At 36.0% G+C, this 27,197-nt stretch overlaps 1 protein-coding gene across 5 annotated transcripts in view; it reads right to left on the bottom strand.

Moving 5' to 3' along the window:
* Positions 1 to 5,865: 5,865 nt before the first annotated feature.
* The window catches only part of WDR72 (WD repeat domain 72), a 220,806-nt gene continuing 199,474 nt past the window's right edge, over positions 5,866 to 27,197 (bottom strand). For 2 of the 5 annotated variants that reach the window (XM_049104238.1, XM_049104240.1), the window contains 2 exons: positions 14,282 to 14,386; positions 5,867 to 6,234 (listed from right to left, as the gene is read on the bottom strand). In XM_049104238.1, the coding sequence (XP_048960195.1) occupies positions 5,951 to 6,234; positions 14,282 to 14,386 (389 nt within the window). In that variant the 3' untranslated portion in view covers positions 5,867 to 5,950. Of the gene's footprint in view, positions 6,235 to 6,299; positions 8,790 to 14,281; positions 14,387 to 27,197 lie in introns of those variants that run through there. The other 3 variants (XM_049104237.1, XM_049104239.1, XM_035708857.2) reach the window with 3 other exon arrangements.

A 27,197-nucleotide genomic window follows, 5' to 3' on the forward strand; every position in this document is an offset into this window, starting at 1 on the left:
CCAGAACTCTTTCATCTTATAAAACTAAAACTCTATATCCATTAAACAACAATTCCTCAGCCCTTCCTTCCCTCTTACACTTCCCTCTCCTAGTAACCACCATTTTACTTTCTGTCTTTATGGCTTTAATTACTCTAGGTTCCTCAATATGTGGAATTATACAATATTTGTCATTTTGTGACTCGCTTCTTTCACTTAGCATAGTGTCTTCAAGGTTAATCCATGTTGTAGTATGTGTCTAGAATTTCCTTCCTTTTTGAAGTTGAATAATATTCCATTGTATACAAGAATATACATTTTGTTTATCAATCATTGATTGATGAACACTTGGGTTGCTTCAGTCTCTTGGCTATGTGAATAATGCTTCTATGAATATGGGTGTGCAAATATAATTTTGAGATCCTACTTTTAGATATTCTTTTGGATATATACCCTCTAGAAGAATTGCTGCATCATATGGTAATTCTATTTTTAGTGTTTTCCATAGCAGCTGCATCATTTTACAGTCTCATAAACATAGCACAAGATTTCTAATTTCTCAACCTCCTCATCAGTACTTGTTATTTTCTGTTTTTGTTCTGTTTTGTTTTTTGATAGTAGCCATTCTAATGGGTGTGAGGTGGTAAATCATTGTGGGTTTGATTTACATTTCCCTAATGATTAGTGATGTTGAGCATCTTTTCATGTGCTTGTTGGCCTCAGGCTTGTTATTTTATCATAAAAGACTCATCAGTCTCCTGTCCAGTGTTAAGAAGAATAGTTCAGCATCTTTAGACCAAAACAGAAGGGAGCTGGGCTGGGGGTGTGGCCATCAGTGTACAGATTTTTACCCATTCCTTGTTTCAGGATGATATCCCTGCTCTCAGCTGGGCCTAGCGTCCTGAATCCAGAATCCTTTCTATTTAACCTGTCCAGGAAGAGAACCTCCAGGTGTCAGCTGGGGTGAGAATGGGGGCAGCAATCAAGATTAGTTTTCTTTCAAATAGTTTTCCTGTTTCAGTTTTTCTGTACCCCTACTTTCAAAAGTCTTTCTCTACCCCTCAATTTCTGAGGCTTTAAAGAGCCTTGCAATAATACCAAGCATCTCACTTCTTGGCATCATCCTCTATAGCATTTATTTACTCTCTGATTTTTAAAATTTTGCTGTTGTTATTCCTTTCCCCATTCTCTATTTTTCTTTTTGGTTTTTGTCTTTTATCCCATTATCTCCAATGGAGATTTAGGAGAGGGTGTAGATAAATGTGTCTGTAATTTGCCATTTTAGTTGAAATAGTCATTTTATTTTTATTCCTAACCAATACTCTTTTTTCCCCACTTAGAGAGGAGGAAAGAAAGGAACAAAAGTAACAAAATGTAATAAGACGTTTCACCAAACTTTAATAAAGTAAAAATAAGGATGAACATTCTTCTCCAGGTCCATTCTGTTGGCGTTTGGTGCTCCTGATGGTTTTCTGATTATTTATTTATTTTAATTTTTAAATTAATTTATTAATTTTCAGGTTTTTACCCAATAGCAAACATTTCTAATATATACCAACCTTAGTGGGAAGGTAGAATTTGATATACAGTGTTTCATCTTATACCTCATCTTTCAGGAGTTCATTGACTTTCTAAGTTGTCGTATACTTCTTTATAAGTACTTATATGTTTTGGTTTGGTCTATTCATCACACTCATGTAAAGCTATAGAAACATGCTTGCTAGTGTCATCTGATAATATGAAGACTGATAGAAGTAAAGAGAAAAGCTACCTGTCATTTTATACAACCTTAGATGGACCATGGCCTGTCCTTCTCTGACATAAAACATTCTCAGAGGATTATCTTTCAGGACCCTGAAGAAAAACTGTGTGCTATTTACTATTTATTATTACCCACTGGGCTGGGGAAAGCTTTGACCTTTAAATAAATTGTTGAAAACTGAAACTAGCCCTTGATCCTGGGAGTATTCAGTTAACATGAAACATTTTAAAAGAAGAAACTTCTATAAAACAATCTATTTAGCTTGTTTAGGCCAGACTGCTCTCCCAATCTGAGTAAAAAGCTTGTTCGAGGTTGGAGTGCCATTATGATCGACTATAATTAAGATTATTATAAAAACAGGCATTTTTGGGGCATGGGTAGTGCTTTCAATTATTTGTTATATTATATTCAAAAATAACAAGGCACCGTATAAGGCATATGGTGCTTGAGAAATTGAAATTATTAGTCCCAATATAGAGATGAGAAAATTGAGCTTTGGAGTATTGCATAAACTACTTTTCTAATGTCCTACAGCTGGTGAGAAAGTGAAAGAGCTGTGACATAATGTTAATACTTCAGACTTTATGTTCAATGCCTGCTACAGTGAAAAATACTTGCAATGAATTACATAGATATTTGGAGAAAGTGATCATGGACAAAAGAAGTGGTATAAATGAGATTGAAGGGTATTAGATACAGAATCCTCTCTTTACCTTCCCAAACCATTCAATAACTTCCTCATAGCCTAGCAATTTAATTGTTTATGTGCTTTATCTGTGCCTGGAATTATATATATGTGACTGATATTTTGGATATGTTAACTGACACTCTGTCAAAGAATACTCTAAAGGTTCTTTCACAAAAGGTACCTATATCTGCTATAACATGTACTAATTTTAGCAAAATGCCGGAAATAGAAGAAATTCTCACTGCTAATCAGTTTCCAATAAGGAGAACACACTAACATGGAGGTAAACATCCTGGTTTCATTTCTGCCTAGATCCAGGAGCCACACTACCTTTCTCAAGGCAGTGATCCACACCTATGCAATGACTCCACACTCTGTGCATTATCCTCTGTCCTCTGGCCTCACAAATCAGCTGCTCTGGACCTCTCTCTGCTGGAATGTAGCCTTCATTTGATTTGCACACAGAACTAACTTGAATGCATCCTCCTCTCTTTAGAACAATCAGAGGAAATGGCTTCATTTGGAAGACGAAAGGACAATCTCTCTTCATTTACTAAATACCCTGGCTTCTTAGATGTTCACAAAGAATGAAAGGACAGACTTGTGCTATTTCCCAGAAACGCTTAGGTGGTAGTGGAACAAAGCAGTTTTTTTTATTCCTTTTTCCTCAAAGAAAAGGTTTAGCTTGAGAGAAGGTAAAGAATTAAGATCCTAGTAAATAAAGAAACAAAAGCCTAATACTACCAACATGTATGAGAGCAGAATGTGACTTCTGTATTAAGGAAAATGATGAATGTTTTCACATTATGGGAACCACTTTAGCACAACCTTAAAATAGTGCTTTCGAGATATGTGAGGACATAGAGAAATTTGTCTCTATACTTTAAACCTTTTCTCTTCCACAAGGATTTTTAGTAAGAATATGCTTTGGACTTGAGCTAAGAGATTGTGAAAGAAAATTTCTAGCCTTGAGTGTTGCTGCCACCTACATGGCAGGAAGACTACAAACAAAACCCAATGCCTTTCCAGACAGGAATCAACTACAGTATACTTTCTATGGAAACATACTTAGAAATCCCCAGATTTGTTTCTTTTACTTGACTATCCCAAAGACCGTTGAAATGATAGTATTTTATATTTTTGCCTCATTCCCTATCTCTAATTCTTACAGAAATTGACCAAATGATTTTGCTTAGATTGGTGAAATACACTGATTATTTGAAATAGAGACTCATCCAAGGAAATTTTCCTTATCATAAAAACAGTTCTAAGTTCTACCTGATTCCTGTGGCTGGCTGTGACTGTTTTAGGGATGGGATGAAGGCTCTTAATCTCACTGTTAGAGGGTTCTTCTTTCTTTCTTTCTTTCTTTCTTTCTTTCTTTCTTTCTTTCTTTCTTTCTTTTTCTTTCTCTTTCTTCTCTTTTTTTTTCTAGCACTATTTAAAACACAAAAGGGAAAAAATTAAATACTGTTTCTCTGTTGATTATGATTATAAATTGATACAAATGGAGGTAACATAAATGGGAGAATTCTTTTGATATAGATAAGAGATTATTTCTGATAGGAAATGTAGTTCCCACTTCACAATTAAGAGAAAATCTCTTTAAAAGTCTAAAGGGAACTTGTGATATGTCAAGAACACATCATAGACTGTCCTTTTATCTTAGATGGCATCATCTGAGGACATGATGTTCAGTTACTTAGGCTGTGTGAAAACACCTTCTCCCTGGAAAATCCACATGCAAGCTCAAAAGCCAATTATGACTTTATAGATAATTGCAATTAAAATAATTGCTAAGTGAAGAAATGATAGGTTTGCAAGCACGTACCAACCAATTACTGCTATTGTGTAATGTTATGAATACTGGTCTTTTGCTGGCATTTGGCACTTTGCAGATCTAGGCAGTGTTAAACTAAACATATACAAATTACCTTTGGTGTTTAAAACCTTGGATCCTTGAATGAAAAATCACTGCTACCTTTCCAATTAGTAGTGTGTTGAAGACAAAAAGGATCCCTAAAATTGATGATGGGAAAACATGCTTGTGCAGTGAAAAAAAAAAAAAAAAAAGGCATTTGAAGAAACAATGTCAAAAGGAAGAACCATAGGTGCCCAATATTTCCTCTGGTATACCACTAGAAGTAAACCATTTCAAACATTCTTAATGGTCTATGGTTTTAGTTTTCGCAGGATATTAAAATAACTATTTCTTACCATTTGTATCATTATAATCATGCTCATAATGATGCAATTGTCACAGTCTATTTACCTGCAGTATACTTTCTGGGATAAAGGTGAATCTATCCAGATTTAATGAACAGGGCCTAAGATGAGGGGGTGGCAAAAACCTCAGCAATCAGGATAAATGCATTTTAACACAATATTGTCATAAGATTAATATCCCCAAATCCATATCATCAAAATTTAAAAGAAAATGGAATCTGAGGGCAGCCTGGGTGGCTCAGCGATTTAGCGCCACCTTCAGCCCAGGGAGTGATCCTGGAGACCGGGGATCGAGTCCCGCATCGGGCTTCCTGCATGGCGCCTGCTTCTCCCTCTGCCTGTGTCTCTGCCTCTCTCTCTCTCTCTGTGTCTCTCATGAATAAATAAATAAAATCTTAAAAAAAAAAAGGGATCTGAGAAGGTTGGGATGAGGGTGACAGGAGTGAGGGAGTCGTGCTAGGGAAGTCCCTGTCCTGCCAATGAGATGAGATGAAGTGACATGCAATGTCTTCCAGGGTCGAAGGTTGGATAGAAACCCTCAGTGGCACGCTCATACTGGCAGACTTGTTCATTTCTTGTTTGTATTCTCATACATGCCATCTGTAGGTCCTTGCTGATGAAATCACAGCATAGATTGGCCTGAGGACCAGTGTACACAAAGCCACATAACTTTATCAGAAAGAAATCCACTCAAGAAAGCTTTAACTTTGCAAATTTTTTGGTCATGCTATTTTGAAATTATTTTACAGTGCTCACTATGTACATTTTTACAAAGTAATGACTTTCATATTTAATTTGACACAACTTTGGGTACTTGACATGTACAACAAGATTTTGTGGAGAATCAAAAGGTATATAGTACCGTTTTTAAAAAACTGTGTAATCAAAATGTGTGCAATATAAAATTTAAAAAATTACACGAATAAGCCCATTCTGTGAAAATAAAATTTCAAAATCAATTAGAATTAATGTATTCCAAGCCTTTATTTTAAACACATGGCATTAAACTTCATTCTTAAAAATTCAATTATTATAATGTGCCCTCTGAAGATTGAAGAGAAACACTATCTTTTCTAAAATGTTCACTTGAATAATTATATATATATATATATTTTTTTTTTTTAAAATATAGAACATTGGAGGAAAATGTGAAAGGAGAAAAATAAAAATCACCCCAACTATTATCATCTTGAGGTAGAATGTTAATATTCAGCAAAATATTTTCCTATCATTTTTCTCATAGTGGCATATTCAAAGTAGCCTTCACTTAGTTTCTAAACTAACAACAGAATGCTTCAGGTCTGAGGCTGCCTCTCTAATTGTAAGTTTATAATATTATAAATTTTACCTTCTATTTGAAGTGCTTTGCTGTGTTCAGATTGCTTTCCATAAGCCATCTTGTGGAGCATCTTTGCCTGAACCCTGGGAGGGAGCTCTGGACGCAGTATCTGAACACACGGTGCGAGGCCTTGGCCCTTAAACTTACATTCTTCCTGTAGTCTTTCCTCAGCAACACAGCCAGTAACTAACTCTGAAGAGTAGCAGAATCCCCACTTGCAAGTTTGAAAATATGATATTCCTTGGAAGGAAATAGATAATCATAAATATCACCAAGATTAATGCCAAAAGAGGAACACAGAATGATTCTTTAAATGAATTATTTATTACAACGACAAGGAAGATTCTGGACACACACAAATTAGTTGCTTGCTAATACAATTGCTATGCTTGTTACCTAAGGCTAAGTCAAGAAAGGATAAACACCTGTTCAAGAAGCTGCTGGTTTTGGGTTTTTAGCCGTGGTACCAAGAGGTTAGGGTCACCATGTGGTCAATCCAGTTAGTTGTGCGGCAACTTGCTATTTTAAGTTCTCCTTACAAGAGACATTGCTGAAACTTGCTGAACATTAGTTAATATAAAGAAATCATTTTAAAGATATTTTGTTTACTTATTTGAGAGAGACAGAACTAGGGAGAGAAAGCATGGGCAGTGTGGAGAGGTAGAAGCAGACTCCCCTCTGAGCCCAACACAGGGCTAGATCCCAGGACTCTGGGATCATGATCTGTGCCAAAGGCAGATGCTCAACTGACTGATCCACACAGATGCCCCAAGAAATCATTTTTAAACAGACTAGTGGATTTGTCTACATTTGCACATGGATATTAGAGAACATTATTTAAATGTCTCTAAAACTCTCATTTTCAGGAATTAAAAATTTAATAGTTAATGGTGTTGGCCTCCAGAATTCATATTGATAAAATATTATAATTAGTCATTTAATATTAATTATTAAATTTTAGCAATTGCAAAATGTGATGCCAAACAATTCTTAAAAATCTCATTTAGTAATGTTATGGTTATGCCAGTTCTAATTTCCTGTATCTGGTGACTTATAACATATTTTTCAAGGATTCAATATTGGTTTCTTTAGACCTGGAAAATACTAAATATGGCAACTGTTTAAACTTATTTTTAATCTTCATTGAAAAGGAAATAATAAAGCATAGCTCTAAAAACAAAGATTATTTTTAATAAATATCCCAGAACTTGAACATTGAAGTAAGTTTTAACTATTAAAATTGTCCTCTTGAGACAATATATACATATTTGATATTGCCATCATCAAAAATGTTTTTTGGTATTCCTTCTTGTAATGGCCTTCAGAGTCTACACATAGCATGTAAGAAAATGTTTTTCATTGCTTTGGTTTCTACCTTCATTTTGAAACTTGTTCCAAGTAGCTTTGGACTATTTCCAATGGTGTGGTGGAGAGGGGGAGAGTATATACAATGATTTTCAAGGATGACAATTTTCCATGATTATTCATATTGACAATATTTTACTCTTTGAAGTACAACTTAAAAGTAATTTCAAGAAATGACATCATATTTTAGGGGGGAAAAAAGAACACAGGTCTATGTCTGCTTTACATCCAGGTCAGTTATTAATGAAAAGTTCCTTAATGGTAGAGACCATGCTATTCCAATGTACAGTTCTCTTATCACCCCATTGTGTCCCAGCATAGGACCTGATGCTGCTGCCCTCAAATATGTTTGTTAAATTGAAGTGAATAGAATTTCCCTATTAGATAGATAGATATACAGATCATTTATTTAACATTTTATTTCCATTTTTTATGGATTAGGTGATATTTGTATTTATATGCACACTAATAATCTTTTTTATGATTTTCTATAAATCCAGGAATTATACAAGTCACAACAAATAAATCAGATCACTAACGGTTTTAATAGATGAGCACTTTGTTCCTATTTATATTGCTTTGCATATTTTAGTTCAAGAATTCCTGCTAGTCAAACTTCTTTCTGGGAAAAGAATTACCAGAGTTTATGCTTAAAAAGCATCAATTGCAATGTGCTCTAAGTAGATATATATAGTTCACATCTATAAGGCCAACAAGATCAACGTTTGGCTAAAGACATTGGCTTCTATGTCATTAGAAGTCCAAATGAACCTGATCACACAAGATTGGTCCCTGTTATACTATCACTTATTTGGGCTAATTGATGACTAAATGGAACTGGCTATTTGTTGACAACATTTCATGCTTTGAAGAGATTTACTGCAGGGTGACTGATCCATATTAAAGCATATACTAAAACAAAATGTCCTAAGCTAACAAATCAAATAAATTTGGTAAAGTTTTAGATTAGATACATTGAGGCAGAATTAAATTTAGAAGCATTGTATTTTACAATATTTAAAAGAAATGTGGTTTTAATATTGTTTACATAATCCAGCAACTGAAAAGATGGAAGAAAATCTAAAACAGTGTTAAATTTGTGTCTGCAGACTGGCATTCCTTGTTGGAAATTCTAAAGGAAAGTAAGAAGCAGGAATGTAGAATGATTTTGACAATGATTTTCTAAAATTAGATCAATTCAGATAATTTCAATCAGTAATTATATTTTTATACACTCTTTCCAAAGTATTAGCAAATCTACTTAAAATCTAATAACTTGACCAATAACAGTATAGTTTTTATACAACAGTAAACAAATAGCATGTTTAGGTGTCATAGTTTGTCCAAATCTGATTCCTATAGATAAGATTCCATTTAGCACAGCTTGCAGGAGCACACCTTCGTTATCCATGAATGATGCCTTTGCTTACCTAGAAAGGAAACAGATGATCAGGTTATATGGTTAGGTAAAGAAAGACGAAAGAAAGGAAAGGAGGAAGAAAGCAAGAGAGGAATGAAAAAAGGGAAGGATGAAAGGAAGGAAGGGATGAGAAAAAAATGAAGGACAGAATTACCTATAGTTCCTATATTTTTTCTATCCTGAAATTTCAATGTTAATATAATAAAAAATATTCTTTCTTATATACTAGGATTCAGGTAAATATATTTTAATTGCATACATTATTAATATAGGTTGTTTTTTCTTTTAATTGCCAAGAAAGATGAAAGTTTTCAAAAAGATGACTTGGGCTTAAAATTAATAAATTTAAAGTATCTCAGTTGCTCTCAGAGAAACCCACAACTGCAATTTTAGGATCAAATGTTATAAATGTTAGTTGAAAACTGGTTTGAATTATAGAATCAAAAAAGCATTTAAATTTCAGACTACTTGGATGATTATTATTGTAGGCTAAAAAAATATCACTTGATTTAAATTATTTTGTCTAGCAAACATATTGGAGCACTGTATCTTAGTTAAGCACTTCTAAATACATTTAAATACATTTATATTAATGACATGACCAGGCATAGTAACCCCCACTCCTACTGGCAAAGACTCAAAAAGCTGGTTATTTGGTTTAGTTAAATGGGTGTGTGTGTGTGTGTGTGTGTGTGTGTGTGTGTGTGTGTTTAAGCCTAGAACTTTACATGTTTTTAAAAATTATTAGGTTGATGCTTAAATTTTTCCATTTGGGCAGCTTTTTAAAAATGTCGATATTATTAAACACAACTGAAGAAAGGGTTTATGTGTTTTTACTACTGAAATTGTTCTTACTCCTTCTAGAACAATTTTTTTAGCACTAACCCTAAGAAGTGTGTTCTCGATAGCTATGATTGATGGGCTGCTCACACATTACACATTTTTTCTGCTTCATGCATCATCATCAGCCATCTCCAGCACTCCAGTCCTGAATCTGTCCTACTTTCTGTTACCTGATTTTTGCTGTTGATTCATGAGCTAGAATAGTAAAAGAAAAAAAAAAAAAAAAGCCCTCCACCTTGGCTTTTCACAATGTAGTACATCCCCTGGAAACTGTGAGAAATCTAGTTTTGTTCATCAGATTCATGCAAATGCAATATTGATTGACAATGATGTATATAGATCTATACACATAACGTGCTATATAAAAACGACTAAAATGTTCTCTTAATGCCAGAATGCATACTGATTATAAACTACTTCGGAATGATGTGAAAACACTGATCTGAATGCCGTTTTTTTTTTTTTGGACTTTCAAGCTCTCTCTTGCCACTATTTTCAGCTGAAGCTGTTTAAATGTACTGTCCCTAGTGCACTAGCAAGTAAAATTCTTAATTTTCCAAGCCAATAGGGTGATAAAAGCTCAAGGTCTCTCATTAGCACTTGGATAAAAATCACGAATGTCACACTAAATTTTTTATCATCATGAGTGCAAAGATAAGGGACAAGGAACACTTTTTATTATATTCTGGAGAATAGGAATTGAGCTTTCATCACTGTGCATGAAGCAGTTAACAAGAAGTTAACCAGCAAAAGACTGCACTATTTTTGTGATAGCATCTTTCAGATTCAGAAGTGATGAGGCTTTAAAGAGCCAAAGAAAGAAAGCCTAATGGCCCTAAAATCTGAAAAAAGGGGAGCTGTAAGTTCACAATGTTGCCTCAGTGCTTCTATTACTAGACATCAAAGATATTCCCACAGGTTTTGGGAATGTATAAATGCCAGTGAAGAAGCAAGTAGACTTCACAGAATCTAAGTCAGAAACTTCAATCTGGGATTCACCTGTGAGTCAAAACTCTTTGCTAATGAATTATTCCAAAGAAAAGACACTGCTGAGGGAGACCTTAACCTATCAGACAAGACCTCCAGGTTCACTAGCAGGGTCAGAGTAACAAGAATGCTCTAGTCTAAAGTTGCTTTGCCAACCTTAATGGACTGCAGGCACTCACCTGGGTATACAGCTTGAACCAATAAAGAGATCACGATGGCATGATGAATAGGTAGAGTGCTCTAGAGATCAGGTGAACAACCACTCCACCAGCCCTCTAAATTGTGACCTAGTTGCACACTCTGGCCCATTTACAAATGGGTCTTCCTAGTCAACTCAGTGCTGGAGAAGCAGCGATCTCAATGGAAAAATACACAGTCTGCAGATTGAGTTCAAGACCCATTGCATTCAAAGATAATCAACGCATAAAGTCAGTCTTATTTTTTACATAAACTTAAAAAGTTTGGTTTCATTAATGACATTTTAAAATGTATCAATGTTTAGAAAACTTTAACTTCACCTTTAAAGAAAGTAAAACTATTATGGTTTTTCTGTGCTTTACTATCCTTTTGCTCTCTGCCTACGTAAATGAATTGGTATCTGCCATATGAAGCTCTAAGAGCAAAGGAAAAGGATGTTCAGGGGATTTGCAAAGAAAATATTTTATTTGGAAAGGACAATATGTGAGGCGATATTCTTGAACTGTGCTTGGATGGGAAAATGATTTTTTGTTTTCATTTTCTATATGCTATTTGAGCAACTGGTTTGTTCATTAAAAATGATGTAATAAATATATTAGTCATTTAGAGTTGCATAGATAAAACCATGTAAGGTCAATATCCATTAAAGCTAGAAGACTGACCACATTCAACTTTGTAACAGGGAGGATTTTGCATGTACATGAAAATATTAAAAGGACTTTTGAGTGAACCACAATATGCCAGGTGAAAATGGTAAGAACAATGCGTTCAGATTTGAATGCACTCCTCTCCATATAAGGAATAACGGATATACCAATGCAATTACATACGTAGCTACTGAAGTCCCTCTGTTGGTTTGATGACACCTTCCCAAAGCTTATCCCTTAAAGCTCCCAAATTTTGCCCTCTCTTCTAACAGAGCATGGTTAAATGTACTTTCCAGAGGAATCCCACTTACACATGGTAAATAGAGGTAACTAAACAACTAAAGTAATGTTTATAGTTTTGGAGCCTCTCCATTTGAATGACTTGGTATTTTTTCATTAATTTTTGGATGCTGGGAAGTGGACAGTCCTATTTTCACAGTGCAAGAAAGTCCCTGCATGCCACCAATTTCACATATCTTCCTTCGTGTTCAGTTTTAAGAATTTTCCCTCTCAAATGCTCATACTTCAAGGAAATGCACTCTCTCATCAAAATCTTTCTTACTAAACAAGCACCTCTGTCAGAAGTGTCTTAATTTCTTATCACAGAATTTTATCCACACGAGGAGCAATAAATAATTCATGTCATTGCCTCTTTGTTGTGTGTCCCTGAACTGCACAGAGCTGGAAGGCTGACAGCTGTGTCAGGACAAGCACCAAAGATCTGACATGACAAGTGACTAACAAGTTTCTTTCAGTTCATAGTGAAAGAAGACAATGGCCCAAAGTGCAGAAAGAAATCCTGAAACAAAATAAAACTGCTTCTTTCTTTTTACCTAAGTGTTTGCTATGAGCTTATTTCCAACCCACAAGCCCTGGTCATTTTATAGGACTGCCCAGCCCCCTTTATTCCTCACACTCGCTTGGCCATTTACGCCTGGCCACGGATCAATATGAGCAATTCTTGGAGAAATACGATGTCTCCATGACAACCAAGCCACAAATTCTCAGTGGAAGGCAGTGAGACCAGTAGTGAACTCTCCAGAGGTTTCTAGGCCTATAAGGCAAGATGTCTTAAAATGCAGGAATGGACAGAGGAAAAAGCCAGAGTAATTCATTCTTTATTACCAGTTTAATGATGTCCGATGTATAGAACAGTACTCACTTTTTAAGTTAAGATTCTTTATCAGTACCTATCTTTTCTAATTAATCTTTGTTTTGATAGACCCTTTTGTTTCTATCAATCAGGTAAACCCTGTAATATTTGAATTTTACTACAATTCCCCTCATATTGAGGGATGACTGAAATTTATTCTACTTTTGAAAAGACATAAAGCCAGTCTATCCTTGCCGAAAACAATGAACACTTAGGTAAAGGCTCAACTCACAGGTTTAACTGCCTAGGATGGATAGAAAACTGTTTACTAAGACAGTTTAAAAATCTAGTCAAAATTAGGTCATTTTTGTCAAAACTAGAAGCAGTTTTAAAATAATTTAATAGAAATGTGATGCTATCACCGCCATCTCCCTTTTAGAGTGGGACTAACCTACATTTGTTTTTCAGATTTTATGGCAGGAGGTGGGCTTAATATTTTGATAAAAATTTCTGTCAGTGAAAAAGATGCCATTTCTCAGTTCCATGGGATGTAAAGCAGAAGTGTGGTTGAGAACAGACACACGGCAGCAGTTCATCTTTTGAGGAATCTTGGTGTAGTGGAGGGAACTGAAATACAATGCCATCGCCACTGGGCCTATTGGGGTTCCGAGATGACTTAGGGGACCTGACATAGATTGCAGGCTGCACCTTTCACTGAAAATTAAATCTCAGTAGCTCTCCTCGGGGAAGGATCAGGGGACTGTTTGCAGCTGCCCCCTGTCAGCGAAGGCTACAAGATTTGGAAATCTCTTAACTAAGCTGACAGGCCACAGAGAGGATGAATCAAAAATCTGATACAAGGATCAGCACACAAAGATGCAAGAGGGTCGAGGGTACACAGGCAGCCAGAGAAAACAGGAAAGGAAAACGTTTGGTGGGGGGAGATAGTTAACTCTTTCACTCATGGTAATAAGGTCCCTTCTAGCACCTTATGACTTTGTAGTGATCCGGGAATGTCATTCAACTTTCACAGGATTTTTTTTTTCCCCTTTTGCTTAATTAGTTGTTAAAGACTAGACATGTTTCGAAACAAGACAAGAACAGAAAGAAAAATCCCTGCTTAAGTGTTTCTGGCCTCTATCCTTCTGCTACATCTCTATTCTTTCTACAAAGAAAATACAAACCTAAGTAACTTGGGACATGGGTAAATTTTATGGCACGAGGAAGGGTTATTACTTCCTTTTGTTTTGTTTGTTCTCAACAGTTGACGTGTCCCTGAGTCCATTACTGTTCTGCTAAAATCCTTGCGTCCCCGTTAGAATGCTGTCTCTGTTTAGAAAGGCAAATAGCTTGCAATGATGGTAATCTGTGTCTCTTTAACTCTCCACTTCCGCTTGATCCCATTACGTGAATATTTAAAATGCTACCATTTCTCCAGTTTTTAATCTTGGCCTCTCTTAACCAGGTTAGCCTAAAAATTGATGATAATGAACTAATAGTGTCAGCTTCCCTTCTCGGTCATAAAGCCTTTGTACTTCCTCCAACTGAATTCTTGATGAGAGAGGAAAAGGTAACAGCCCCACACTGTGACCCCTGGAGGTGACCATTCATTTGACAGTGCAGCTGCTAAGAACAAACGGCATCACAATGTCCTCCCTGCCACCCCCTTCCAAGGACCCCAAAGCTGTGTCAAATTTATCATTTTATACTTGACTATTTTTAAATGGCTTTCACCTGGACTCTCAGACTCTTCCAAGACACATCTGTCAGGCATGTCCTCAGTGTCTTGGAAGTTTGCCGAGTTTGAGTTGCTGTCATGCTTGACCGGACTGACTGCAGCTATTAAAAAGAGAGAGAGAAAGAGAGAGAAGAAAGAGAGCGATGAAAAAATAGTAATAAACACTATTAAAACATTTCCTTTCAGTTGCCCAGATATTTCCAGGGACACACTATGTAAACACAAATAATAAATTGAAATAAAATGTATCCTCTAAGTATGTATTGGCAGACATGTAATTAGTTGAAAAATCTATAGATGGGACTTTATCTTACAAGAAAAATAAGTTCATGGCATCAGCTTAAAAGCTACAAAGTAACAAAGTGATCCTCCAAAGTAGAAATCGTATTTTTAATGCATAAATCTAAAACAATATACTCAATTAACAGCCATAGGACACAGACAGAAGAATATCAGGCTGGTTAGTTAGAAAGAGCCACTCTGCATGGGTGCAGTGGTTCATTTTGTCACACAAATCACAGCTGATGAACACTTTCTATGCATTTTGTTACTTCTTCATCAAATGAGAAACCAAACACCAAAACAAACAACAAATAAATAAAAGCCCTATGCAAATAAAATTAAAAATACAGAATAAATACTTGGCAAATGATTAATAAGGAGGGCCAATGTTTTTAATGATGACTTTAGACAACTTGTCATTATCTTCTGAATAGAAATATGAATAGGAACAGGAACGAGTACAGAAATCTAAAATTTCCTATAAACACATTACACCACCAGCTCCATTAGAGAAACAGACTCAAGTTTCCACATTTTTTTGCATAAGTTATAATACTTGGTCTAAATTATCTCCCTAAGTAACATATTTCCATGTTCTATTTGTTCAAGGAGTCACTTGTCAGGAAAAGTGGACATTGCCTTCATGAAAAAACTCAGTGAAGAACAAAACAAAGCAAGCCCACAATAATATAAATTATGTCATACTTACTTGTCTGAGGCCAAACAACATAAATATGTATATTATTGACTACTGCTAATTTTATCTATTGCAAATTGCTGCAGTAAACACTACTACTGTCTTTTCAGGTCTTGATAACACACACAACATATTATTTATAGGCCATAAATGTAAGAAAGGAAATATATAAGCCTTACATGAAATGATATGTTTGTTGGCACAGGGGAGTAGGTCTGGCCACTGTTCCTAAACCTCCATTAGGAAATGACAGAGCAAAGGCTGGAGGCTGTGTCACTTCACATCCATACTCAATAAGTGATACAAAGGAGCACACCCAAGGTCCAAAGCAGTGTTAGCAGAGCTCACACCTCTAACATTCCTCATCTTATTTCCATGGAATGTATACAGCATTGGTGACCATAACTTGAAGCCCAACATACACACTTTAAAGGAGACTAGTAACATAATTCTGGTCCAAATAATTCTCTTGAGTTTCACCATTCCTCTCAGAACACAGATAGTTCTCCTCTGTTCTCTGAAAGTGTGAGCATAGAGTTTGAAATCACTGCTTCTCTGAAGCCTTTTATTTGAAAACAAAACATGGGAAAAATGTATGATATTCTGGCATTTAAATCCCCCCCCCAAAAAAAAAATTTTAAGTAGGTACCATGTCTGTTTTATGCACCTTTATCTGCCCTGGGCTATAGGAGGTATTCTTAAAGGATTTGTGGAATGAATGAGTGAACAAATGAATGAAGCAGAGGTATCACGCTAGATGTCCTCCTGATCCAAGAGGATATGTGCTTTGAATTATCTTCAATTAGATCCATTCAGTTTTTTGTTTAGGTCCACTTGAGATAATTTGTAAAATGATGGTGCGGGTTAGTTTGTAATTTGGAGGAGAGGCCTAAGTCCTAAGTAGTTATTGGTGTAGCTGCCTTTAATTTTTCTCAGTTTAGATCATACAAATTATTTTTGAATCCATCGATTTTTGTAACATGTTGAAGTGGATAATTAAATGCATCAAAGTCACGGAAAACTATATTACACTGGGCAAGATTTACTGGACTGTTTTTTTTTTTTTTTTAATTTTATTTATTCATGAGAGACACGGAAAGAGAGGCAGAGGCATAGGCAGAGAGAGAAGCAGGCTCCCTGTGGGGAGCCCAATGGTGGGACTTGATCCCAGGACCCCTGGATCACGACCTGAGCCAAAGGCAGATGCTCAACCACTGAACCACCCAGGTGCCTTAGGACTGTTTTAATAATCTTTATTTCTATATAGTTAATTTCCTGAACTATTTGCATTGATATTTATAATAGGGAATGAATCCTACAGCTAAATCTGTTATTAACAACCAGTGAGTTAGCATCTGTGTTTATTTGGGCAAATGCATTCCACTTGTCATCCCATACGTTGTTCTTTCATAATTTAAAACTTTCATCCACTCATTGATTTGCTTATTCTTCCAGCAAGACTCCATTCTAGACATAGGACCCTCAAGAAGGAAGAGAACATGGTATTAGAACAACAAAGTAAATGCCTGTAACAGTTTCCAGTGGCAAAAAAGTGGTCCCAGGAGGAACTGACATCCCAAACCTCTCAAGAAAGTCAGAAAGTTAGATGTAGTTGTAGCTGCATGATCTTCATTATACTCATACTAGTAGGTACCATGAAATTCTTTTTGTCTCTGATTTTGGAGGGTGTCATTTGTGGGGGGGAGGGTGTAGGAGAATAGAAAGGATTATTCTTAAGGTATTTTGCTTAATTACATTTTGGCTTCCAAATTTGAGATGGTACAAGATTTGTCATTTTTACTGGCTAATGTATAGAATATCTGGTTCAATTTACTATAGAAGAAATACCTACATTCTGTCAATTGGGAGCAGTGGACACTGGAGAGGTTAATTATTGCCATTCCACTTTTTTTTTCTTTCTTTCCTTTTTTTCTTTTGATAAGCCAATCTTTGCAATTGTTCTTTTGGGTGTTTTCTGTGATGTTTCATCATTAAACTCTGACATGATGTGTGACTGAGGCTTCCTTAATGAATCATTTCAAAAACAATGAAATCAACAAGTATTGATCTAGTGCTTACTATGGGTAGAGCTCTGTGCTAGACTATGTGAAGGGTAAAAAAAATAAAGGCACTTTTAATGTGCCCTCATACAACTTGTGATCTAGTTGAGGTATACTGAAAAGTAACCAATAGGAGTGTTTGAGACAATATTCCAAGAGTGACATAGTTTTTAGGAATGCAGAAGTAATTCTGCAATAGGGGGATTGGGAAATGAATTTTGAATTAGATATCCTTGAAAAGGAATATGGGCAGCCCAAAGGGAGCTTATTCAAGGCAAAAGAAAGAAGGTATGAACCCAGGCATGGTAAAAAAAAAAAAAAAGTACATTAGCCCCAGTGTCACAAATGTATTTAACAGAATGTTGCTGCCTACTTTATGCATTTTTAATGAATTCTCCTAACGTTGTCTCTTTGAGCTTTTCCTAAATTGCTGTTGTGGCTAATTCTTCTCACCTGTAGAAGTTAGCTATAGACAGGTTTTTCCTTGCCCTAAATAGTCAATAATTTGATCTTTACTGATGGTGGGCCCATTTATCACAGTAAGTTGTCCTTTCACTATACATATTGACTTTTATTTATCAATACCAAAGTCCATTTGTAGCTCATCACTAAAGTTCTTGGATATTTTCAGTAGTTTTTGAAGATGCATTTTAAAGCTTGGCAGAGAGATACTTTTGACATCGATATAGTGCAAATGATTGTTAGGTTCATTCTTAACTTAAAATCAACTGTTTATTTCCTCTGTAATGGATTCTGAAATAGTCCACATTTGGGAGATGAGGGGCAAAAAAGACAAACTCTTCTTGACAGTTCTACCACTGAGAGATGTAAAGCTATTCCATTTACTCATCACATACCTCAAAATATTGACAACTGAAAGGCCAGTGTGCTAAATATCTTTGTAATATCTTTAATAGCTAAATAGAAACGTCCATGTACTTTGTATGGATGTATTTGACTATCATGTGTTTAACTATGAGTATGATTCTAACAGCCTAAAGAAATGAATGGTTCAGCAGCAGAAGAAAGCCAGAGAAAGACAAAGACACTATAGAAAGATTAATGTAAGACAATGTAGTGACAGGGTCATTAGTGGTTATGCTTCTTCACCCCCTTCTATTCTCTAATTTGGTTTCAGTTAACCTCTGAAAATTCCCACTTTCCTTTGTCATCATTTGCAGAAAGATGATATTAGTTCTTTAAAGTGGCAAGGCCTAGACTGCAAACAATTCCAAGAACTATTCCCTCCGACCCCAACAAGGGAATGATCACTGAAAAAATGTTCATTCACCTCCACATACAGCAGCTGATTCTTCCAACCAAGCCCAGTACTATAGACTAAATAGAGCCCTTGTTAAAAATCCATATCATTTACAGTGTGAATAAAATCTGCACTGCAAATAATGTTTTCAATACAATGACTTATGAATGATTTAAAAATAGATCCCATCCATCATACGTATGGACTTTTTGGAAGTATTGGGGATATTTATAGAAACCCATTAATAAAAAGATATAACAGTTTGAAATTCTAGTCTGAATAGAATAAACCACTTTAGTAGCAGATAAAATTCAGAAAAAATCTTAATCACATCTTATTCAAGGGTATAAAGTAATGTACAAGTTGCAGTACTCAGGAAAGACTAAAAGACCTCTCAGATCTGTTGAATGAGCGGCTGAGAAGCCAAGCACCTGAGTTCAAACCTAGTAGCTCAATATCGTGGCCAAGAGTTGATTACTTTCTTGGTTGATCATTTAGGTCTCTTTTCAACCTTTTTTTAAAAAAGATTTTATTTATTGATTCATGAGACACACACACACACACACACACACAGAGAGAGAGAGAGAGAGAGAGAGAGAGAGAGAGAGAGAGAAGCAGAGACACAGGCAGAGGGAGAAGCAGGCTCCATGCAGGGAGCCCGATGTAGGACTCCATCCTGGGACTCCAGGATCACACCCTGAGCCTAAGACAGACACTCAACTGCTGAGCCACCCAGGCATCCCTCTCTTTTCAATCTTAAGGCATCATTATGAATCAACTGAAAAACAAACAAACAAATAAACCAAAAAAACCAAAAACTTTCTACAGGCTTAGAAGAAAGAAAAGCTACATTAAACTCAAGAAGTAAATACTAATGCAATACTCACAGATCACCAAAGACTACAATATATTTTAGATTAGAGGGAGACAAAATCAATGAAAAGACAAAGTGGTAACACCATATTTATAAACAAAAAGGATGTCATTTGAATAGACCCCAAATTCACTTCACAAAGTGGTTCTCTCAGGACAGATGTCTTATAAGATAAACATATCTACCTAAAGAACTATGTACTTATTACCCTTACTTTAAGAGTATCTACTGAGATAATCAAGTGATAGGACCTCTTGATTATATTTGAATAGCAAAAGCTGCATCCTGCATCAGGTTTCAGGCTGATTTTGTATCAGTGTGGACTGGAACCTGGGGAAAAAATCATATAAAGATGTCCAGAATTAAATAAAATATCTGATACTTCTTTGTAACTAATTACTGTCTTATGGACAAGTTCAACAAGATGAATTAACATTAGACTTATGTGTTTTTGCTATCTTTCTGCAATTGTAATCAGACATGGGATATTATTTTCTGGATGACATTTTCTAGTATGAATTGCTTTAAAGATGACATTTTCAACTGGTAAAGAAATAAATTTTCCAAAATGTTGTGAAGAGTAACTATTATTTTGCTATCCTTACTAGATGTATAGAATTAAAGTTGCTATTTTATTTAAATATTTTGGGGATATATGTGTATTATACACACACACAGAGACACACACACAGGATCAAATCCTATTTGACTATTTAGTCTAAGGGGGAAAAAATCTATCTATAGCTAACTTCTACAGGTGAAACGCATGGCTGGATCAGCCAACTATTTGCAGGAAGGAAAATATAAGTGATGAAAAAGATACCTAATTAATGAATCTTTATTTTTTATAGATTTATTTATTTATTTGTTTTAAAAGATTTATTTATTCTAGAGAGAGAGTGTGTGCAGAAGGGAGGGGCCAAGGGAAAGAGAAAGAGAGAATCTTAAGCAGGCTCCATGCCCAATACATAGCCTGACTCAGGGCTCCATTCCATTACCCTGAGATCATGACCTGAGCCAAAAACCAAGAGTTGAGCATTTAAACAACTGAGCTACTCAGGTGCCACATAATGAATCTTTTTAAACAATGCTTTACTCTTCCCAGATATATAAATTCCCCCATCATCCAGGGTGTTTGAGCAATGGGATGCTTTGGTAAGGCTGATAAACACATGAGCACATATCTAGCCAATTGCAAGGCACAGGGCATGTACTCAGAGTACTTCTGAAATGACTGATTGAAACTGCTAAGGAACATTCCTAAAAATTAAAATCCAATGATTAATTTCACTTGTAGTTTAAGAAGAAAATCTTAAGGTTAGGCCTAGAGTTTACAGCTCAAACAAACCAAATAACCCCATCATCTATTATTAATGTCACAGCAGTCTGCCTAAAGAAGGAGGCCCTCTCTGCCTTATTTCTGAATGAAAAATAAAATTTTTCACTGTTTAGCACCCACATATATGTATTCATTGGAGCAAAAATGAGTATCAATAATTTCAGTATAGACATGAACTTTTGAGTTCCTGGGGACAAATATGTTGTACTGGACAAAAGTTCAGTTAATAGGACCAGAATATCTGTTGTTTTTTAAATTCCACCTTTGGTCCTAATAGTGTAACTTCATGACCTTGAGCAAGTCATTTCACTCTCCTGGACTCAGGTCCTTTTATCAATAAAATGAGAGAGTTGGACTGGACAATTTTCTTGACATCTTCTGGCTCTGAGACTCAAATATTCCTCCAGTTAAAAATCCAAGTCCAACCTACCACTCAGTATATCATTGAACAGTATACCAGGATGATAAGTGGCTACTACACTAGCCTTGGCGATAGTAAGGACTTCTGAAGCTCTTTCTGAATGAAGTAAGATTGATATTTTTCTACAAGTGGCAGTGTCCAGTCTGACTGAGGGACAGAGGACATCAAGGCAGTTTCAGAGGGATACTTGGGTAGCTGCACTGCTAGTGAGGCAGCCCTACAGAAAGAGGGCCAAGAAAGGACCGAGGCTACAGTATGGCCACTTCTGAAAAAAAACTGACTTGTTGGGATAGAAAAATATCTGTCAGATGTTTACCAATGGTACAAAACACATTGTTAAAACCAAATCTTTTAAAAAATACGTTATATCTTATCCTTTTTAGAATCATATTTATGTAATTAATTTCTTTAAACAACCCCTCTCTTCATTAATCAGCTTGGAAAATATGAACTTCAATACAAGATAAATCATCCTAAATGAAATTAAGTGGGTCCATGTAATAATTGCAAGAAGCACCAATGCAGTGGATGAGACCTGGCTTGGACGTTACATGGTCTGAGTTAGGTTAGGCTTCATGTGCACTAGACTCCTCTGAGGATGGGCTCCATCTTGGCTTTGGGGCCAGAGACATGAAGAGGTTCTCAATTATTATTTGTTAAATTAATGTAGAGGTCGGTGTTCCTGTGGAATTGTATTTTCCTCAAGTCAAATCTCTTAAAGGGCAACTCTTTCTATTCCTTTTGTATGTAAGGATGGGGCCCATGAAGTCATTTGTCTTAGTCAAGCCTGACATGAAAACCAACTCTAATCAAATTATCTAAACTCTCAGACTGAAACAGACTATAGGGACAGATTGCAGGTAGCATGGAGAGGGTCCTGGCAGAGAAAATGTGTAAGGTAAGTTGGGAATAGGAAAGGAGAATAACAGGCAATGATGCAACTCTTTCTTCTCTTTCTGCTGCATTTCCTCAGTCCCCATAAGGGTAAATCTTGAGTTATCAGTGAGAGTCTTGCCTGGATTTCTTTACGTACTCCTTTAGAGTAACCATTTTGTTGGCAAGCAGTGTTCCCAAGAGAGGTGGTAAGCAGGTGAGCAGGAACCTTTTTTTAAAACATCAAATCAAAATAATTTCCTCAACTTTGGTCCTTGAACATTATTTAATAAATTCAGAGTGGAAATAACTCCAGGAAATATTACTTATTATTATTTCTTATAGTTATGTATCATTTGGTAAGGAAGATAATTTCTGGATGCAAGAAATGAGCTGGTCAAATCAGCAAGCTCAATCCCAGCTTTCTTTGCTAAACCAGAGAGATAATTATTCAAGACAAAGAGATTCAGGGACATCTTATCTGAAAGGACTCTGTCATCACTAAAAGGAAGTATAGGTGATGGATGAGTTCTAAGAATGTATAGAAATTAACTCTCACACTCTTCATGCATCCAGGTTCTGCAAAAGTCATTTGACTTTTCTCATAAGGACCAAATCCTATGGTAAATACACAAATGCATTAATTTTACTGTTCAGAAGTTCAAGAAGTTGAAGGCAGGAATAGATTTCAAAGACACAAACAAATATATCCCTACATATTGGTAAATTGAAGAACAGTCAATTATGGGAGAATTCTAAGAGGAAATTTATAGTAAACTTCCAAGCCTGCATTTGAAAATTTAGAAGGTCAGGAAAACAAAAGAGTCACTTCAATCAAAAGAGCATCAAGCTAGCATTTGAGACTAGAGATAAACGTGATTTATATATGAACTTAAGATAAGGATTCCCAGCAGAGGGCAATTTAAAACACAGCAAAGTCCACAGTTCTCCATAAGGAAAATACCAAAAACATTTTTCTCTTGAATCACTAGGAGGAGGAACTGTCAAATGGCCCCACCATTGGAATTCATAAGAGCAGCAACCCTTCCATAGGCCGAACCTAAGATGACACCATCAGCTTGGGGAGAATGGTTGGCAGGCAGTCTCAAATTCCCAGCTGATAGTAGTCTCTATCTCAGGGGAAAACATTTGTCTCAGATGGTTAATCAAGTGTCAGAGCTCTTTCATCTCCTAGATAGGAAATGGAAAATAAGGAAATCAAATTATCTAGACTACGCCTTAGTTTTCTAGTTCTTTGTCAACATTAAGAAGGATGCAAGGAACAAAAGGTCTAAGTTACCACATTTTGTATCATTAGACTTGGTTACTCCGAAAGTGATTTATTTTTTTTGAACAACATCAAATGGTATGTTAGTGTATTCAAGACCTTACTGAAATTGAATGGAAGATATGCTTGGATGCTAATAATGTGCTTAACCACTGTATTATAATATAATCGGTAGCAAGCATCACTCTCTCACACAGGCACTCACACAAGACAGAGAAAACATAGGTGGTCTGTTGGGATTGATTGCTTCTTACGGTCATGCATATAAAATGTAGCCATTTCAAAAATATTAACTTTGCTGGGGGATAAATCATTAAAAGATGCCTTCTCAAATCCTCAAGCTGAGTCACTGCATAACATTCAGTATTTGTACTAATATCTTTAAGAGATGGTTGCCCAAAATATAGAAATGCCCTTGATAAGAAGAGACTCTCATTTTGATACTAAGCAAGCCAGTGGCACCTATAAATAAAGGAAAGAGAAACAAACCTAAAGAAAGCAATGTTTAAAGAGCAAACATGCATGTAGATAAAAGGAAACCAGTTACTCAGATATGATGAGACTTTCAGAAAGCTACGTTCAATACAAAAAAGGTGTTATCATAATTACAGAGCTAAGTAATAGGTAACAAAAGGTAAGGGACAGATATGTCTAGATAAGACAGTGTAAAACAGTGTCACAGATCAGTGTAAAATATTCCTTACTAAATTTTTACAAATTGTTTGGAAGAATACACAGGAAAATATCCGGGACTACAGACAACACTAAGAGTTCCTGAGTTGTGAAATATGAGACCGATTAGATTAACTATAGAAAACAATTGCAAGGCTGAATCACTGGGAATACATGCTGTGTACACATGTCAGTGTAGTAAATTCTGGGAACCATTTAAAGGAAACATGATCCAAGTTTTACAAGTATATGTAACAAGAACATGGCTCTGAGCTATCATTGACTGTGACTCAAGGACATTAGGCCAATGTAAAAATATAGGCAAATGGTTAACAGAAGGTGGGCACTTTAGGAAAGGGATAGTCAACACAATAAACCAACCATAAGAAAACCAACAAACGAGCCCAGCAGGCCTCTGGATCAGGTCCCCTGTATGTGCCTCCAGAGACTGTAGCCAATACAGGACACAGTGATATTTAAGAGGCCAACCAAAGGTCTGGGAAGAATTAGCGGGAAGGACAATCTACATCATATCAGAGCATTTCAAGAAGAAATTAGGAAGACCAAGACTCCAGCATGGAAGTAAATCTGAAGAGGAACGTGACTGATATTTGTAAACTCATCAAGAAGTTATATACACCTATGACTGCCATTTTTTCACCTCTAGTTCATCTAACCCCTCAAGGTAATTCTACTCTTACCCTACTTTCCAGTGCCAGAGTCACTCCTCTATTTTAATAGCCTGATAAGACATGTGTCTCCCTCTAGTAACTCTTTAAACTGAGGTGACTCATATCCCTAAAACCAGGATCTGATCATGTAGCTTCTGCATAGAAAAATCTGCAAGCGCCTCTGCTCAGTTGGCAATGGGGAATTCAGGAGTCATGGATTTGAATACCTTTATAATGTAGTCTCAGTGCACATTTATTTATTTATTTTTAAGATTTTATTTTTATTCATGAGACACACACACACACGGGGGGAGAGAGAGAGAGAGAGAGAGAGAGAGGCAGAGACACAGGCAGAGGGAGAAGCAGGCTTCATGCAGGGAGCCTGACGTGGGACTCGATCTCGGGATCGAGCCTAGGATCACGCCCTGGGCTGAAACTGGCACTAAACCACTGAGCCACCTGGGCTGCCCTCTCAGTGCACATTTAGAAGTTTCTCACTGGATGCTGGCCTTCTCCACTCCTTCCTATCTTAGACTCTGATATATACTACATAGCTAGATGAGAGTACACATTGTCCCCTGGATTTGCCATTTATTTTCTACATCAGTGCCTATGTAAAGATTCCCAGCTTGAGATAACCTCTTTCACCCCGTCTGTGAATCTCTACTTGTCAAAATTCTCCCCCTTATTTAAGACTCAATTCAAATGCCACCTTTTCCATGAAGTCTTTATCAACCCATTAGGTAACATTAATTTTTCTCCCTTCTGTGTTTCTCAAGCACTTTATTTACCTTAATTTGGCCGGTGTTATTCTTACTCCATTCACTGCATCTTATATATGACTACTTCGCTGGATTACGTTAGTAGGGAAGAAAGATACTGAGACACATCTTAAAATTTTGAGGCTGATGTCATGAGGACAACTTTGCTTCTCTATATTGAGCTCTAGTGCCGCAATCAAAAGACCAGGCTAGAAGAATCACAGGCCTGACTCAGTGTGCCTTTTTCCATCTTCCTTAGCTTGTGTCAGATAATTGGAAATCCATGGATAGTATTCTTGTTCCACAAATGTGATGAGTCTAATGCACCTATGGGCAGCAATGACTGGGGAAGTTGACTTTCTCTACAGGAATAAGGTTATGTGGACATTGGGTGGACCACGTTGAGGGAGATGCCTAGGCAAAAACATCATTTATACAATGCTCACTTCCTTTCCCTTCAGAGAGCTATAGAAAGCAAGTCATACATTGCAAAATATTGTATCTAGTCCTTATAACAGAAGGGAAATTCACCGATTTCCACTCTCCTTTCCTCACTCTCATAAATCATAAAGTTAAATTTACACTAGGGATTTCATTGCTCTGAACTCAATGTACAGGCATAAAACAAATTTTGTTCTCACAGGACATCCCATTTTTGTTTCATTAGTTCAAGGAAAGGGTCACTCAATTTTTAAAGCATTTGGTTTGATCTTTGCTATGATTCATGCTATCTAACATCCACAGACACACTCTATATACTGAAAGGTATCTTATATATGGAATGTGTCTCTATGGACTCCATAATGGTGGTACCTTCACATAAAGTACTCAAAAGCTACCTTATAGATACATGAGTCTAGGAAAGGTGACCAGAAAAATAAAATTCACTTACTTGTTGAATATTTAAACATTTATTGTTTTGCCCAAGTTCTTATTCCTAAATAATTTCTCTCTCTCTCCCCTTCAATCTCTCTCTCTCTCTCTCTCTCTGAAAGGCAAAATGCCTCCCTGGAGATGGAGGAGAGAAATCTTTAAAAAATATTCCCCAAATATGAAGACTAAATGTATTCTCATTCTATTTTATACATTTACATTCTATGATTAACCATCTCACTGATTCTAAAGGCGATAAAAATTTTTATTAATATAATAAAGGAAAAAGAAATAAAGATGATTTGTCATAATATAACTAGATAAAATGAATTCTTGTAATCTTAATGTAAGAACAAACTATGATCTTTAAAGGAATACTGAATTATGGAAACATGATTTTTACATAATAGAACCATTTATACTTATCATTTAATCATATTAAATAATAATTCTTAGACTCTATTGGTTTTTTGTGCTTTTTGTCTCTAAATTCTTTCCATGGAACAGTTAAGTTATTTAAAAAGGTTTTCTCATTCTATTGCTATTAAGAGGTTTTCCCCCCTCCTCTAATGGCCAAAATTTGATTTTCCATGCTGGTTATCTACAGGGAATCATGATCATCAGGCTTTGCATAGAACCTCCCTTTCTTCATGAATTAAAGATCACATAGATTTATTCCTCAAAGAGCAAATAGGGAGAGGAGATTTGGATTAAACTCATTTTGCCAAATTATGGTTATTACTTTGTTTTAAAACCTAAAGATCTCAGATAGGAGGTTTGACCAAGCCCAGCACAGTTGGAGTCTGCAAAATGGCAGCTCAAACAAGAAAGAAGCAGTTC

Source organism: Canis lupus, chromosome 30, assembly GCF_003254725.2.
Source record: "Canis lupus dingo isolate Sandy chromosome 30, ASM325472v2, whole genome shotgun sequence".
NCBI lineage: Eukaryota > Metazoa > Chordata > Mammalia > Carnivora > Canidae > Canis > Canis lupus.